We start from the raw sequence: 17,043 nt of genomic DNA, 5'->3' as shown, positions 1-17,043 counted from the left end.
AACAATAAAGATTAGCTTATTGAACTTTGATAGTTGTCCAGATATCTTTCTAGTGTAGTATTACAATGGCTTCCCAGTATTACAGAAATGTCTTTTTTATTAGAAAAGATGTCTGCAATATCTTTGAAAAATTCAGAATTACCTCCACTTACACTGTAAATGATTGCAAGAATTAACTGTTTTGAGTTGAAACAGCCTTCAAAAAGAATGTATCTTCCTTTGGGATCAAACCAGGACTGTATATATTGAAAAGTTATCCTTTTTATGAATGAAGGTGCCTCTGTTCTTAGAATTCAATGATTAATGATACTCAGCACCTACCAACATCTTCTTCATTTGATCGACATTTATTTCTGCTAGATGAGTTTCCTGCAGTAAAGCTACTTGGACTTTTTTGATCTGAGGTGTGTCAGGATTTTAATTCTTTTGGAAGGTTTATTAAGTCTCCTCACATTCCGGGACCACACTCTAAGAAAATTCATGGCAAAGATTTAAATGATATAGAATAATAGAATATTAGGGTTGGAAGAGGCCTCAGGAGGTCATCTAGTCCAATCCTCTGCTCAAAGCAGGACCAACACCAATTAAATCATCCCAGCCAAGGCTTTGTCAGCCCATGCTTAAAAACTTCTAAGGATGAAAATTCCACCACCTCCCTAAGTAATCCATTCCAGTGCTTCACCATTCTCCTAGTGAAATAGTGTTTCTTAATATCCAACCTAGACCTCCCCCACTATATATTAAGACGTATAACCTTATTCTAAAGAGACATATTTCCCTTTGATATTGTAAAACCGCATCTCTAGGATATGGTCTGTATTTATACATATTAGATACTAGTTAGTTATGAATTAATGTAGGCCTTCAATTGAGCCTCTAAGGGTCAGGTATAGAAAAAGATCTATAGTTAAATATCATATATCTTCCAAAATATATTTGTCACAGAAAACAAACAAAACAATTAACAGATTTAAAACAAGATAATGTGGGCATGTTCAGATTCCCGAAGGTTTAACTCCAACTGCTCCTCCCCTCCCTATATTATCTAATAATAGTCTAAACATCTCTACGTGCAAATATATTTTAAATTAGATATTACTCTGTAAATACTATTGGGTATTCTAGAACATATGTAATATATTTCTACCTACAGAAGTTTTTATCTATCTATATCTATATCTATCTATATATACAGACTCATCACATGTAAATTTACAATTGATTTGATAAATCAAATATAAATTAGTACAAAATGTAAATATGAAAAATATAACAATATAAAGAAATCATATTCTTAGTATGTCAAATGCTCAGCACAAGCTGAGTAACTAGGGCTATTCAAGGTTTAGGTTATACTCTACTTTACATGTCAGGAGTATGAACTGTTCTAAGGGACTTGTGGTTACCCTAACACAATCCATCAGAGCTAGTGAAGAGATTCTATCTAGCAGTGCAAGCTGGGATGATTAGTGCAGTTAATAGTTCAGTCAGTAGATGGTGATATAAGCCCCAGTTTAGGGTTAAATTATTACTCTATACATTGCTGTGCTATACAGTTGTGATTGCTCAGTTCCAAAATCAACAGAAGAGTTCAGCCTAGCTTGTTATCTGCTAGAAGTGGGAAGATGGTGTAAGTGAATACCATATCTACAAGGATACATAGGAAAACAAGTATGTTTTTTATGATGATAAAAACATTCTGCTATTTTTGGGCAAATCTGGTCTCAATCTTTGAAGTGTCTGCCAAGCTTCAGAAGGCGTTTTACAAAATCTTGAGGAGCCTTTTAAAACTATAGTGAAGGTGGATGGGTACTTGATGCTATATCTGATGTTGGTCTCCCTCAGGATTTACTTATGCCATTGAATGCAGTCCTCTTTTTGATAAACTCAGCTGAAAAGTCTGGGGGGGAAATTGTGACTTCTGGGTTTCCTCTTTTCTGGCAGCATTCATTAACCTTACTTTATCATTGAACATCAGCAGCTTGAAGATGATGGGTCTTGAGCTTATCAGACTCCTGCCTTCTACTACAAGGCATTTGATGAGCCCTTTCAGTATTGAGTGGGGGTGGCTGAGGGTCCAATTTAAGTATGTCATGGAGAAGTTTCTGAAGAAAGCTGATAATATCCATCCCCTCGAGACCCTCAGCAGTGCCCAAGAGGTGAAGATTATTTCTCTGAGATCTGTTTTCTTAGTCATCCTGTTTTTCTTCCAGTTTGAGTAGTCTAAGCTTTAAGGGGGTAGTTTCTTTTTTAATTTCATTGGTTCCAATGGCAATTTTTTGTAGTTCATTTTCCAAGTGAGCCATTGGGGAATTTACATCACGTGCATCTTTAGAGAGGCCATGAATATCTTTTGAGATTGAAATCCAGTGAGTCTGTGAGGAAATCTTCCAGTGCCACAATATCCTGGGCTAGGTTCTGTTGTGGCCTTGAGATCTCCCCCTTCAGCTGCTTAGGTGATTCAGTCTTAGGTCTTTTATTGCCCCTCATTTTTTCATTGGAATCCATATTCAACAGTTTGAAGTTAATCCAGTGGATTAATGTAAATTTTATGGCAGAAATTTATTGCCAATTTGCTAGGAAAGTAACTATTAGAGAAGAATTGATATGTGGTGAGTGAGGTGGTCTAGGATTAGACAACCATCTTCCTCATGAGTACCTTGTCTGAATTTGAAAATGTTAGAAAATCTTAAATTTAAGAATTAGAGGATTTTAAACATTAAATTTTAATTGAACAGTAGGTTACCTAAGAGACTCATGCACTGGGTTTTGGTGTTTTTTGTATGTGGCGTTGAAGAAAAGAGTCCTAATGATTATTAATGATCTGGATGATGGGATGGGTTGCACCCTCAGCAAGTTCACAGATGACACTAAGATGGGAGGAGAAGTAAATATGCTGGAGGGTAGGGATAGGGTCCAGAGTAACCTAGACAAATTGGAGGATTGGGCCAAAAGAAATCTGATGAGGTTCAACAAGGACAAATGCAGAGTTCTGCACTTAGGAAGGAAGAATCCTATGCACCGCTATAGGCTGCGGACCGACTGGCTAAACAGCAGTTCTGCAGAAAAGGACCTGGGGATTACAGTGGAGGAGAGGCTGGATATGAGTCAGCAGCAAGCCCTTGTTGCCAAGAAGGCTAACGGCATATTGGGCTGCATTAGTAGGAGCATTGCCAGCAGATCAAGGAAAGTGATTATTCCTCTGTATTCGGTACTGATGAGGCCACATCTGGAGTATTGCATCCAGTTTTGGGCCCCCCACTACAGAAAAGATGTGGACAAACTGGAGAGAGTCCAGCGGAGGGCAACAAAAATGATTAGGGGGCTGGGGGACATGACTTACAAGGAGAGGCTGAGGGAAATGGGGTTATTTAGTCTGCAGAAGAGAAAAGTGAGGGTGGATTTGATAGCAGCCTTCAACTACCTGAAGCGGGGGGGGGGGATTCCAAAGAGGATGGAGCTCAGCTGTTTTCAGTGGTGGCAGATGATAATGGTCTCAAGCTGCAGTAGGGGAGGTTTAGCTTGGATATTAGGAAACACTATTTCACTAGGAGAGTGGTAAAGCACTGGAATGGGTTACCTAGGAAGGTGGTGGAATCACCATCCTTAGAGGTTTTTAAAGCCCAGCTTGACAAAGCCCTGGCTGGGATGATTTAGTTGATGTTGGTCCTGCTTTGAGCAGGGGATTGGACTAGATGACCTCCTGAGATCTCTTCCAATCCTAATCTTCTATGATTCTATAAAGGAATACACTTAAAACTCTTTGTGTCATGGGTCTTAATAGTTCTGTTCCTTTTGTTTTTTAATCTGTTTAGTGCCTGTTAAGTTTACAAAGGCTCCTTTTCATGATTCGGGTCAAATAAACAGTGCTCTCACCAACGCAGTGAGGGGAGATGGAACACTGGCCAGTGCCTCTTCTCTTGTAATCCTGCAAGGGCAGGGCAAGATTCCACAGTTCTGGGCTGTTACGATGACCTCTGGAATGCACTTTGCCACTGAGCTCTAATGGCCTGCTCCTGCTCTCATTGAAATCAATGGGACACTTTCCGTCCTGTGTGCAAGTATTGGGAGTAGGGTGGGGCTGCACTGAAGTAAATGTGTTACACTTTTATAGATGTATTAAAGATCAATGTTGAGCATGCTCCCTGCAGCTCACGTCAAGGTAATATGGCTTCCTGGCTTTTGCCTGCATAATAAATGAAACATTGCCCTGGTAAAGTCACTGCAATTGCAAGGTCTTATATCAGGCCTGAATTTAGCCCATTGCCTCCAACCATCGCCACTCATGGGGTACAAATCCTTCCTTACCTCTCAGTGTAGCTCAGACATTATGAGTCTTAAATTTGTTCCTTTTTTAATTTAAAACCATGACTGCTAGATGTGCAACCATGTACACAATGCAAGGCAGTACCACAAATGCTATAATATACTCCAGTGGGTCCAGATGGTTACTTGTTTGGAAAACATATGCACAAGTGCATTTGATGTCACTGTTTGTAGCTAAAGCCCAGAAAATTGTGCTTTCTGCAGGATAACAAGGTACCTTTTCAAAGAGTGTGGATTTAGCTACATGACCTCAGTTAACATCAGGAGTCACATCGCTAAATTCCAATGTGCTTTAAAACTTTACTCCAAGACCTTCTTGAGAATTAGAAGCAAAATGGAAAGCTGCTTAGCCTGAGGTGTCTGTAAGCCATTTTCTTACAAGCATTTTTTTTTGCTTGAGTTTTAGTGAATTCAAGCTGCTGCAGGAGTGTTTGTATCTTCTTAATTTACAATTCTAATAGATTTTTAGTATTGCAAGAAAAAGCCTTCTGCCAGGGGATGCATACCTGAACCAACCATGAAAATTTTTGGTGGCGTCTTAATTTTTCCAATTTCAGAGTCTAAACATAATAAAACTATCACACACTGTAGTGGAGTAAAAAAAAAAAAAAAGTATCATAATTCCTCCAGGGTGTGCTTACATGTTATTTGAAGAGATGAAATTTTGGAGGCCATCTTGAGGAACCTTAGTGCTTGGAGAAATGTCTCTCCTGTGGGTAATTTAATATGCTTCTAATATCATGCATTAAAGTAATAGGGCCAAATCCTCACCTGGAGATCTATGGTAGCTTCAACAAATCCAAGCTAGTGACCTATTGACCACCTTCACCCTGTGCCTGGCCTGTCATGAGATATAGCATTTTATCTTTTGGGACTGACATTTTTATTCAAGGTGGTGTGTGACAGGTTCTCTGTCACGCCCCTCTTCCAGAGCCCGCTGGCTGTCCCAATAAAGTGCAGAGAGGCTTTCAGTTATGCAGCAACCTTGGCTTTATTTACACACTCAGTTCTCCCACCACCAGTGTTGAGCTATATGTAAGGCTTACAGGGTTAGTTCCCTCTTTTCCTGCAATCAGTCCATAGCTAGGAGTCTGACCTTTCCCTGGCTGCCCTTTCCTTCTGGCTCCTAGCCCTTATAACTGCTGGCTTGTCAGGCCCGCAGGTGGAGCCAATCTCCAGGCCAGGCATCAGGTCTTTTTCAACAGCCCCAATCTATTTCCCTTCATTGGAGCTGGCTGAGCAGGGGCAAGTAGCTGTTTTTGCACCAGCAACCTGCTACATGGTGTATATCATGGAAAAAGTTTAACTGAACCTTTAAAATATCAATTTGGCAGATGCATTCAGTACTGGGCAAGAGTCTATTAGAGGCTCTTCTTAAGGATAGAATGGATTCTTATACTATAGTTAGGAATTCAATCTAAGTACTTATTGATTTCTCACTCATCAGGTAAGTTCAAGCATTGCTTATCAGAGTTTTCACGTACGGTCACATAGCCCTGATGAATAATTCAAGTTTTAAATGGGCTCCTTCTCCTTTGCAGCATTGCTGAATACATTATTTCTTTTCTGCATCGCAGGAAGAATGCCAGAACTATATCCGTGTGCTTCTCGTTGGCAGTGACCGGCTCTTCACCTGTGGAACCAATGCTTTCACTCCTATTTGCACCAATCGGACGGTATGAATAAACAAATTGATCCCACATGTTCACAGAAATGATGACAATTGCCACTGTGAAACAAAACAGCAACTATGGGGCTATGCAGATTGGTAATGGGATATTTCACTTCTAGACTGTTAGCTCAAATACAGCCCTAGATAGTAAATGAAAATAATCATCTATGTGATCAATTGCCTGTCTGAGATGTTGAGATCTCCACGGTGAACAAGCTTCCACATCACAAAAATAACCACCTTATTTGACTTTATTTACTTCTCTTGTTGGGAGAAAGAGATTGAATCAGCTTTCAAGGCTAAACCAGCCTCTTACAGAGGTTTCTTATAGAGAAACCTTTCAAGCTAGGGATGAGGCATGTTGGTGTAGGGAAGTTTGCACTGCTGCTGCCTGTGCTGTGAATAATCAGAGTATTTCACTCTATAGGGTTGTCAATCTAAAAACTTTCAATATAAGCAATAAATGCGCAGACATTCAAAATTATAAGGAATGAGACAGCTGTAACTGCAAATCAAACAAAGATTGGCCAATTAAAAAACTAGACTTGAGGGCCTTGGCCTAAAATCTAAATACCTTTTATTAGCTTTTTTCATATACTTTTAAAACTTGTCAGAACAATTTCAAATACATGCATCATGTCTTTAAAAATAAAATTAATTTTTAAAAGGTGTCGTAACTGCCGTGTTTTTCAGAAGATCAAAAGGACTTAGTAATTTTTTTTCAGCAAGAAAATACTGAGCAAATGTCGTTTTTTTGTATTCCAGAGCACGTTCACAAACATGACTGTAATGTGTACTGAACTTTTCCAAATTCATCTTCTGGTTTTGGGAACAAACAAACATATGGTATTTTTCTTCACTGATGGTGTGGTTTGACTCATTTTGTCATGCTTATGTGATTTTTGTTGTCTTTTCCAGTTAAGCAACTTGACAGAGATACATGATCAGATCAGTGGCATGGCTCGGTGTCCGTACAGTCCTCAACACAATTCCACAGCTCTTCTTACTTCCAGTGGGGAGTTATATGCTGCTACAGCCATGGATTTCCCAGGAAGGGATCCTGCCATTTACCGCAGTCTGGGGGCTCTTCCTCCTCTCCGCACTGCACAGTACAACTCTAAGTGGCTCAATGGTAAGTATTGACACACCTCAGTACTTTTGATTTTGTTATACCCCATTTTCCCCTTAGCTACATTCTTCAAAGCCTATCCCTTGAGTATGCATGGTTTTGAAATGCTTTTTACTTTAAACATTGTTTCAAAGCTTTCCAGTCTTTGGAATGTGACACAAAGCAAAGTCCACACATAATGCAGCTAATTGTACCTTGATGCAGGACTTTGTGGGTCGTAATTTTAAAAGTCAACCTGCCTCCCATTTATGCACATACAACAGTGTGTACAATATTGTTACTTACCTGCATATGCAATCAATAGAAAATACATGCACAAACAAACACAAATGATTATTCTTTCGTTCCAGCAAAACACTTAGGCAGAGAATGGCCACTCACACATCCCCAGAATATCAGACATTCCAGTACTTCTGGGAATGGCATGGCCTGCCCTCACCTGTGTGACTCCATCCCCACCAGTGTGAGGTCACTCCAAATGGGAGCTACCCTTTCGATGAATGCACCGGCAGGGGCAGGGCAATGCGCTCTTCAAAATGGCACCTCCTCTTCTGGAGCTGGACAAAATCATGTCCGATTTTGTCTCAGTACTTCATAGGAGACAAACCTTAGAAAAGCAGAACTGTGCAGCTTAAAACCAGACAAATGGCCTGCCTACTTAGGCACATGATTAACTTTAAGCATGTGAGTTTCATTAGCTTCAAGGCCTTTATGTGCAAGATGTATAAGAGAAAATATAAATGCTGTATTTTGAAATTTCAGCCCCAAAGGGACATTGTGCATCAGAGTAGAAATAATGCTTACTTGAAAGAGTTCTTTTAATTAACTGATCCTTGTAAAACTGAACAAATGATATAAATGGGAGAATGCTTTGTTTAACTATTCACTTTTGATTCACTTTTCATACTTTGCATGCTTTAAGTCATGATGTATGAGTTCTGGGTGCTTATCCAAACCACTTTGGTCTGGAAATCTTGATGTATGGTCATGATGTATGAGCACTGGATGTATGATACTCTCAGTATACCAGGTAAATGAGGCAGTAGCAAAGTATGCATGTTTTCTGTAATAAATTTATATGAAACTTACTTGATGAAAATATTTATGAAAAGTATTGTTACTACTGCTGAGCCTCTGTTAGCCACTTTTAAAATCTCTATATTGATGCTTTTTACAAAGATTAGTTCTGAAAATAACTGAAGCTTTGGTCTGCCATTGAGCATATTTGCCTGAAAAAATATATTTCAATAAATATTTGTTTTGGTTATTAAATGCTTAAATGTTTTTCCATTGCTCTGTGTGATTCTTAAAAATGTATCTGTTAAATTATCATATAAACATCTATAATGAACTGACCAAAGACTCATACAATTTTACTCTTATAGCAAGTATTACACAGATAGAATCAGGGAAGGGTGAAAATGCCTAAGAACTATTTTTCTGTGCTTATTCAGATGTGAAACAGCCAAGCAGACTTTATTTGAACCATTAAACATTTCTCATGCATAGACCTGGCAAACTTCCCATTGACTTCAATAGGAGTGTGAGCAGTCCCATAATCTGAATGCCAAATTTGACTGCAGAGTGAATGTTTACAGCAGTTACAAATACATGAAAATAGATGTAGAGCAGGACTGTTAAGTCTAGGCACTTTCTGACAGCACTATATTTCTGTGTATGTGTTTAATATTTAAATTATTGTGAGATGAAACATAAATATAGCAGCAGTTTGCAGAAATGTAGAAACTTGATCATAAACAATATATGTTTGTCTGTACTGGGAGACACAGAGATAAACTGTGTAGCGTTTCTCAGGTGTGCTTACATAGGAAAGCTGAGTCTCCCAACTGTAGTAGCCTGTCTTGATGTTCTTCTGTTAAATAATTGGAAAAGCAGAAGCAAAAAGTAAACAATTGAAATAAATTGAATTCTTCTGGCTCTCTTGGTAGAGCTTTGTCTTGACAGGCAAAAAGGGTGTATTTTTTCAATTATGTTTGCTTAACTGAGTTAGCGTAACAGGATTGATGGAAAATCCCATTAAGCTGCAGACTAACTAAGGCTTGGCTACACTTGAGAGTTACAGCGTTGTTGGTGGCTTTACAGCGCTGTAACTCACTCCCCATCCACACTGGCAAGGCACATACAGCACTGTATCTCCGTGGCTACAGCGCTGCTTGTACTCCACCTCCAAGAGAGGAATAAAGACTATAGCGCTGCTGCTGCAGTGCTGTGGTGCCAGTGTAATAATCTTAGTACGCTATGACTGACCTCTGGAAGCTTCCCATAATCCTTTTAAGTGAAGATAACTGTCTTTGTTTTGTTGTAATGCCTCTCTTTGTTTTGTTGTGAACTCCAGAGCTGGTTATCAAAAAAACAAACAGAGCTACTGTTTGCTGTGAACAAGCAGAGGCAGGGGGGCTCCCTTTGGAATACCCACAGCTAGTGTTTGCTTGAAGCGGGAGCTGGACGGGGCTTGAGGAGAGAAGCAGCGCAGCGGGCAGCTGCTTATCTGGTCTGTGAGGCTAAAAAACAGCCACTGTTTGCTTTCAGTGAGTGAGAGAGGGGGAAAGGAGGGGATCGGAACTTGCAAGGCAGCTGCTGACAGAGTGTCGGCTCCAAAAATCCACTCTTTCTCTCTCCCTCACACTCCCTGTCACACGCTACCCCACCCCCCCTTTTGAAAAACACATTGCAGCCACTTGAATGCTGGGATAGCTGCCCATAATGCACCGCTCTCAATGCCACTGCATATGCTGCAAATGTGGCCACGACAGTGCGCTGTCAGCTGTCAGTGTGGACAGACTGCAGCACTTTCCCTACTCAGCTGTATGAAGACAGCTTTAACTACGAGCGCTGAACAGCTGCAAGTGTAGCCATACCCTTATATGAAGCTGTCCATAGCTTAAGGAGGAAGACTAGATTACAATATGGCCAAATACTACAGCTAATAAATTCACTTTCCTAGGAAGTTTTTCTTTGTCACAAATGATAATCAGCTGATAAGAACTTCCTGCTGGGAGAAGCAGTTAAATGGTAGCTTTCACTGAGGCACAACACAATCTATTCATTTATTTTAAACAAAAGTTGCAGGTGTTTCTAAAAATATCCCCTGTAATGTAGTATATTTGCACATATCTATGAAACCCTCCTTGGGGCTTGTCTATGCTAGGAAGATGCATCTTGTTATAACTGTGTCAAGTAACACAACACTGACCACAATACTGCAATCAGGTGCACTTGTTTAATTCTTGGAATGTGTGTTTTCCCATGGGACTATTCTCAAGTGTAAAGTTAAGCACATGCATAAGTTTTACAGGTTCAGGAACCTAAGGTTAACCATGACCAGCTGACATGATTTTAAATATGACAGTGCTTGTATAAAATGAGTGCTAAGTTGTGTTGAACATTGTGTATTACCATGTGTGTTAGCACATATAGCTCAATGAAGACAAGCCTTTAGAGAGGGCCTGGGAAAATTAATGAGCTTTGCAATAGGCTCTAAATGTCAGCAGGTTTCAGAATATAAAGTATGAAAGATATGCATGGTCTGATTCTGATCTCATTTTACAGCAGTAGAAATAAAGACAACTGCATTCACATTCATAACTATAGCAGTGCAAAATTGGCATGAGAGGAGAGACAGGCCCTCTGTGTGTGAGATACTCTTATTTACTCAATATTTATCTACATACCTAAGGTGTTAAAACTAGTCACTTAACTAGGACTCCCCTGTGGCAAAAAAAATATCCTTATTACCAGGTTTTTATGTTAACCATATACATTCTGTATTGTATCCAAAGGACAAAATAAAATCTGTTCCCTAAAATTATACCAGTTAATCAGATTGACTTTATTAACATTTTCTGTACTAACTAGCTTCAACTTTACCTATTAACTCTCTATTGAGGCCCACACTTCAACATCAAAGCTTTTATCTGTTTGGATTTAAGTCTTATCATCAGAACACAGATTTTAGCTGTAAGAAAAAATGTAAGAATTGTAATTAGAGTTTGTTGAAAGCAAATCTAATAAAAAGTTGGAAGCAAAGTTTTACCTAGCTGAAGCAGGGAGGGAGGTGGGAGCACCTTAGGGAGCATCAAGTTGCAAGGTACTGGAAAATTAATCTGTTGTTATGTCTCTCTGCCTGCCCACACGTAACTCGGCCAGTAAGTCACACTAGCTTTGCAGCACTGGAACACAGTGGAGACTTTCAGTTCCTATAATGAGAGAGTGTAATGTATAGACGGCAAGAAAACTATGGCAGTTTGACTAATTGGAATGGAGGCTTCCTATCAAATAAATGCAACACTTGTATATAGTTACTGCACTTTTATGGTGTGTGCATGCATGTTCACATGTGTGTGAACTAGCAGCATTGCAGTAGAAAAAGATTTCTTTGGTGCCTGACAGTTCAGTCATGGAAGACATTCTTTTATCTAACATGGTGGATTTGCTGCTCAGCAGATCATGATGGCCGTTTGCTGTGAGATCTTGCCAATATCCTAAAATTCAATTGGCTGTGCTGTTTGTTTATTGCAAGATAACTGTAAAGGGGTGGACCTCATTCCTTTTAGTGGTTAGTGGGCTTCTTTCTGAACAAATTCAGGAGTTTGGAAAGCCTCCAGTCAGACTGAAGAGAGCTACCTGCATTGGCATGTCACATATTTGAGCAGCATACCTTTACCACTCCCTCTTACTTACTGTGGAGGTTCTTGACATTGGAAGATCTGTAGTTACACCATGGAATAAATCCTTATCCTAATTTTCAATTTCAAAGGGCCCACTGTCAATGGGGCTGCTGAAAGTAGAGTGGGAAGGCAAAATATAGCTTTTCCTATGTTGAGGATGTGGCAGACTGGATCTTATATTCTATGATGAAGTTACATCTATTGGAATTCCAAATACCAAGAAAGGGAAAAAGTATAAGGAGAATGTCCATCTCTACATCTGTAGTCCCATTCATTAGAGTATTGCTACAGATGTGTATATTTGTTACCAGTCTCCTTGCACAGGAGATTTAATGCGTTTCAAAATAACCCAGCTAGAGGGAACACCCAGGTATGCAAAAGTGTAGGAGACAATTTCCTGGTGCAAGTGCTGGAGGAACCAACTAGGGGCAGGGCTCTTCTTGACCTGCTGGTCACAAACAGGGAAGAATTAGTAGCGGAAGCAAAAGTGGATGGGAACCTGGGAGGCAGTGACCATGAGATGGTCGAGTTCAGGATCCTGACACAAGGAAGAAAGGAAAGCAGCATAATACGGACCCTGGACTTCAGAAAAGCAGACTTTGACTCTCTCAGGGAACTGATGGGCAGGATCCCCTGGGAGAATAACATGAAGGGGAAAGGAGTTCAGGAGAGCTGACTGTATTTTAAAGAATCTTTATTGAGGTTGCAGGAACAAACTATCCTAATGTGTTGAAAGAATAGTAAATATGGCAGTCGACCAGCTTGGCTTAACAGTGATATCCTTGCTGATCTTAAATGCAAAAAAGAAGCTTACAAGAAGTGGAAGATTGGACAAATGACCAGGGAGGAGTATAAACATATTGCTCAGGCATGGAGGAGTGAAATGAGGAAGTAATAAGAAGGGTTTCTTCAAGTATGTTAGCAACAAGAAGAAGGTCAAGGAAAGTATGGGCCCCTTACTGAATGAGGGAGGCAACCTAGTGACCGAGGATGTGGAAAAAGCTAATGTACTTAATGCTTTTTTTGCCTCTGTCTTCATGAACAAGGTCAGCTCCCAGACTGCTGCACTGGACAGCAGAGCATGGGGAGGAGGTGACCAGCCCTCTGTGGAGAAAGAAATGGTTCAGGACTATTTAGAAAAGCTGGATGAGCACAAGTCCATGGGGCCAGATGCACTGCATCCAAGGGTGCTAAAGGAGTTGGCGGATGTGATTGCAGAGCCATTGCCAATTATCTTTGAAAACTCATGGGAAAGGTCTCAGATGACTGGAAAAAGGCTAATGTAGTGCCCATCTTTAAAAAAGGGAAGAAGGAGGATCCAGGGAACTACAGGCCAGTCAACCTGACCTCAGTCCCTGGAAAAATCATGGAGCAGGTCCTGAAGGAATCAATTCTGAAGCACTTAAAGGAGAGGAAAGTGATCAGGAACAGTCAGCATGTATTCACCAAGGGCAAGTCATGCCTGACTAACTTAATTGCCTTCTATGAGGAGATAACTGGCTCTGTGGATGAGGGGAAAGCAATGTACATGTTATTGCTTGACTTTAACAAAGCTTTTGATACAGTGTCCCACAGCATTCTTGCCAGAAAGTTAAAGAAGTGTGGGCTGGATGAATGGACTATAGGGTGGATAGGAAGCTGGCTAGATCAATGGGTAATCATCAATGGCTCCATGTCTAGTTGGCAGCTGATATCAAGCAGAGTGCCCCAAGAGTCAGTCCTGGGGCCGGTTTTGTTCAATGTCTTCATTAATGATCTGGAGGATGGTGTGGATTGCACCCTCATCAAGTTTGCAGATGATGCTAAATTGGGAAGAGTGGTAGATACGCTGGAGGATAGGGACCTAGACAAATTAGAGGATTGTGCCAAAAGAAATGTGATGAGGTTCAACAAGGACAAATGCAGAGTCCTGCACTTAGGACGGAAGAATCCCATACACTGCTACAGACTGGGGACCAAGTGGCTAGGCAGAAGTTCTGCAGAAAAGGACCTAGGGGTTACAGTGGACGAGAAGCTGGCGATGAGTCAACAGTGTGCCCTTGTTGCCAAGAAGGCTAATGACATCGGGGGATGTATAAGAAGGGGCATTGCCAGCAGATCGAGGTATGTGATCGTTCCCCTCTATTTGACATTGGTGGGGCCTCATCTGGAGTACTGTTTCCAGCATTACAAGAAGGATGTGGAAAAATTGGAGAGAGTGCAGCGGAGGGCAACAGAAATGATGAGGGGGCTGGAGCACATGACCTATGAGGAGAGGCTGAGGGAACTGGGATTGTTTAGTCTGCAAAAGAGAAGAATGAAGGGAGATTTGATAGCTGCTTTCAACTACGTGAAAGGGGGTTCTAAAGAGGTTGGATCCAGACTGTTCTCAGTGGTACCTGATGACAGAACAAGGAGTAATGGTCTCAAGTTGCAGTGGGGAAGGTTTAGGTTGGATATTAGGAAACACTATTTCACTAGGAGGGTGGTGAAGCACTGGAATGGGTTACCTAGGGAGGTGGTGGAATCTCCTTCCTTAGAGGATTTTAAGGTCAGTGTGATGGGGTGGACTGGCCCCGCATTGGGACTGAGAGGGTTAACCCTTCCCTGCTGGTAGAAGAAGCTACGCCTCTGAGGCTCTGCTGGGCATGCTCCAACAGGGAGTCAAGTATAAAAGCCTGCAGAGCTGCTCAGTCAGGGCTGGTGGCTGAGGAAGGAGGACGCCCAGCAGAGGCTCCAGCCCAGGAGCAGTTGCGACTCTTACTGGAGAGAGATGAGGAGCCAGGGACCGAGACTGGAGGCCGGCAGCTGTTGGAACCTCAGGAAGCACCGGGTGCTGAAGAACCTGGAGACTCTGATGCCACAGGGACTGCTATGTTTGGAGAACTGGTAGGAAGTGACCCAGAGAAGGGAAGGGAGTAGTATCTCCCAGCACTCTGAGGGCAGCACGTTATGGTAGGATTCCCCGCTGACCCGTAGCAGATCACTGTCAGGGCCCTGGGTTGGAGCCCGATAAAGGTAGGTCTACCCGAGCTCCCCTAGCGAGCATCTTCAATCCCCCACCCTCTTTTTGGTGACAACATAGTTCACCGACCCCTCTTTTACCTCAAGAAGATAGATGAACTCCAGCCGCTGGGCCGCACTATCCTACGAGGAGAAGATAGTTTAGAGAGACTCCGGCCATTGGGCCACGCTGCTTTAGGAGAGCACTATAGGGACCCTGTTTGCTAGGCCATGCTATCCCACCAGGGGAACAGAGTTTAGAGAGACTCTGGCCATTGGTCCACGCTGCTTTAGGAGCACGCTATAGGGACTCTTGCTTCTCGGCTCCGCTATCCCACCAGGGGAAGAGATTTAGAGGGACGCTGGCCATTGGGCTATACAGCCCAGAGTACCGGGGAGGTAGTAGAATCTACGTAGACGCAGGGAGGCGGGGATAACCTCACCCCCCCTTGAATCGAAGGGGTTGATGAGGTACAAAGCCTGCCACAAGTGGTGGAGAATGTGGGCAATGACCAAGGCCTGCTAGAAGGACCCACATGTACAAGATGGAGATTGACAAGCTCCTCAAATGGCTACTGGAAGACAAGCAGCAAGAGGTGTACAACAGTAACAACAGCAGAGGCAGCTGTTACAGCAACTGGCTGCACAGCAGCAACAGCAGGCGGCAAAGCAACAGGAATCCCAGCAACAGCTGTTTCGGGAGTTAGCCACCCAGCAGCAAGTAAGTCAAGATTGACTCTTTCAATAGGTGGTGACCTTGTTGAAGACGGCAGCCAGTCCTCCCCGCAACCAAGCTGGAGGAGGGCCAGGGGAGGGCCAGGAGGACTACTGGTGCGGCTGACGAAGATGGGGCCTGGGGATGACCCCGAGGCCTTCTTAGTAACTTTTGAGTGGGTAGCTATGGCTGCTCAGTGGGCTCTCAAACATTGGACCACTATTCTCGCCCCATATTTAATGGGCCCCGCGCAGGCCGCTTATCGCAATCTTGACCCACAGGAGGCACTACAATATTAGAAGGTTAAGGCTGTGTCGAGAGAAATATCCACCAGGAGCCAGGCCCTGGGCAGTAGCCCAGAAGATCCACGATCTCTGTTGGAGGTGGCTAGAGCCGGATTGCCATACTAGTTGCCAGGTGGCCAAAGCTGTGGCATTGGAGCAGTTCCTCCGGATCCTGCCTACCGGGGGAAGGAGTGGGTGCAGCGACACCAGCCGAAGATCCTCGCAGAGGCTACGTCCCTCACTGAAGACTACATGGCAGCGGAGCTGGAAGAGCGAGTGGGTCTTAAGACAAGGACTTCAGGAGGGGGAGACTGTCCCCCAGAAGGGATGGTGCATAAGACTGGTGGGGGAGGTCCCCGTTTGCCCTCCTGACAGTCGGGTTCGCCAACAAACCCCAAGGCCTGGGGCACCTTGGGGGCTCACCTGTCCCGGGACCAAGAGGACCTGTCTGGGAAATTAAGCCTACCGCAAGGCACCCTACCCACAGAGGGGAACCGGGACTGATGCTACCAGTGCGGACAAAGGGGGCACTTCAGGAGAGAGTGCCCCTACATGGACTGTAATTATGGACGGGTCTTGATGGCAGACCGATGAGCCCAGAAGGACAGGCCGGCGAAGGGAACACCAACTTTAGCACTGGTGGACTTGGGGTGCAGCCAAGCCTTTGAATCGAAAGAGTTGACAAGGTACAAAACCCACCATGGTCAGGCTTGACAAAGCCCTGGTTGGGATGATTTAGTTGGGGATTGGTCGTGCTTTGAGCAGAGGGTTGGACTAGATGACCTCCTGAGGTCCCTTCCAACCATGAGATTCTATGATTCTGTGAAATTTTCTATCATGTGTCACATAACATCATTATTCACAGTCCTTCTGAGTGGGTGGAAGGAAAAGAAATCTTTTGATTTAATTTAAAGCTACACTTGGTTTAATGACATGGCTGTGTTGAGACTAGGTGACATCAGCAGATGAATGTGTGGCACAATAACTTTTTTTTGATACTGTTATGAAATAAAATAATAGAAACATGGATATTTTCTTTATCACACATCTAACCTAAGTTATAGACACTTTGTTTAATTTAAAATTGTCAGGGTTCCTTCCCCACTCTGAATTGTGGGGACCCTCATGAAAAACCACCTAACTTTATTTTTACCAGCTTAGGTTAAAAAATTCCCTACGGCACAAATTCCTTCCTTGCCTTAGTATCGCTGCCACCATCAAGTGATTTAAACAAACATTTAAGGAGG

At 42.5% G+C, this 17,043-nt stretch overlaps 1 protein-coding gene across 1 annotated transcript in view; it reads left to right on the top strand.

The window, feature by feature from the left end:
- Nucleotides 1-17,043, top strand: part of SEMA5A (semaphorin 5A) — a 630,546-nt gene that overhangs the window by 352,004 nt on the left and 261,499 nt on the right. Inside the window, exons 6-7 of the mRNA XM_050938145.1 lie at nt 5,904-6,002; nt 6,917-7,130. Of these exons, the coding sequence (XP_050794102.1) occupies nt 5,904-6,002; nt 6,917-7,130 (313 nt within the window). The remainder of the gene's footprint in view (nt 1-5,903; nt 6,003-6,916; nt 7,131-17,043) is intronic.

The sequence above is a fragment of the Gopherus flavomarginatus genome, chromosome 2 (genome assembly GCF_025201925.1).
Source record: "Gopherus flavomarginatus isolate rGopFla2 chromosome 2, rGopFla2.mat.asm, whole genome shotgun sequence".
NCBI classification, from domain to species: domain Eukaryota; kingdom Metazoa; phylum Chordata; order Testudines; family Testudinidae; genus Gopherus; species Gopherus flavomarginatus.
The sequence above is the reverse complement of the archived record's forward strand: the minus strand, read 5'-3'. Positions and strand labels throughout refer to the sequence as shown.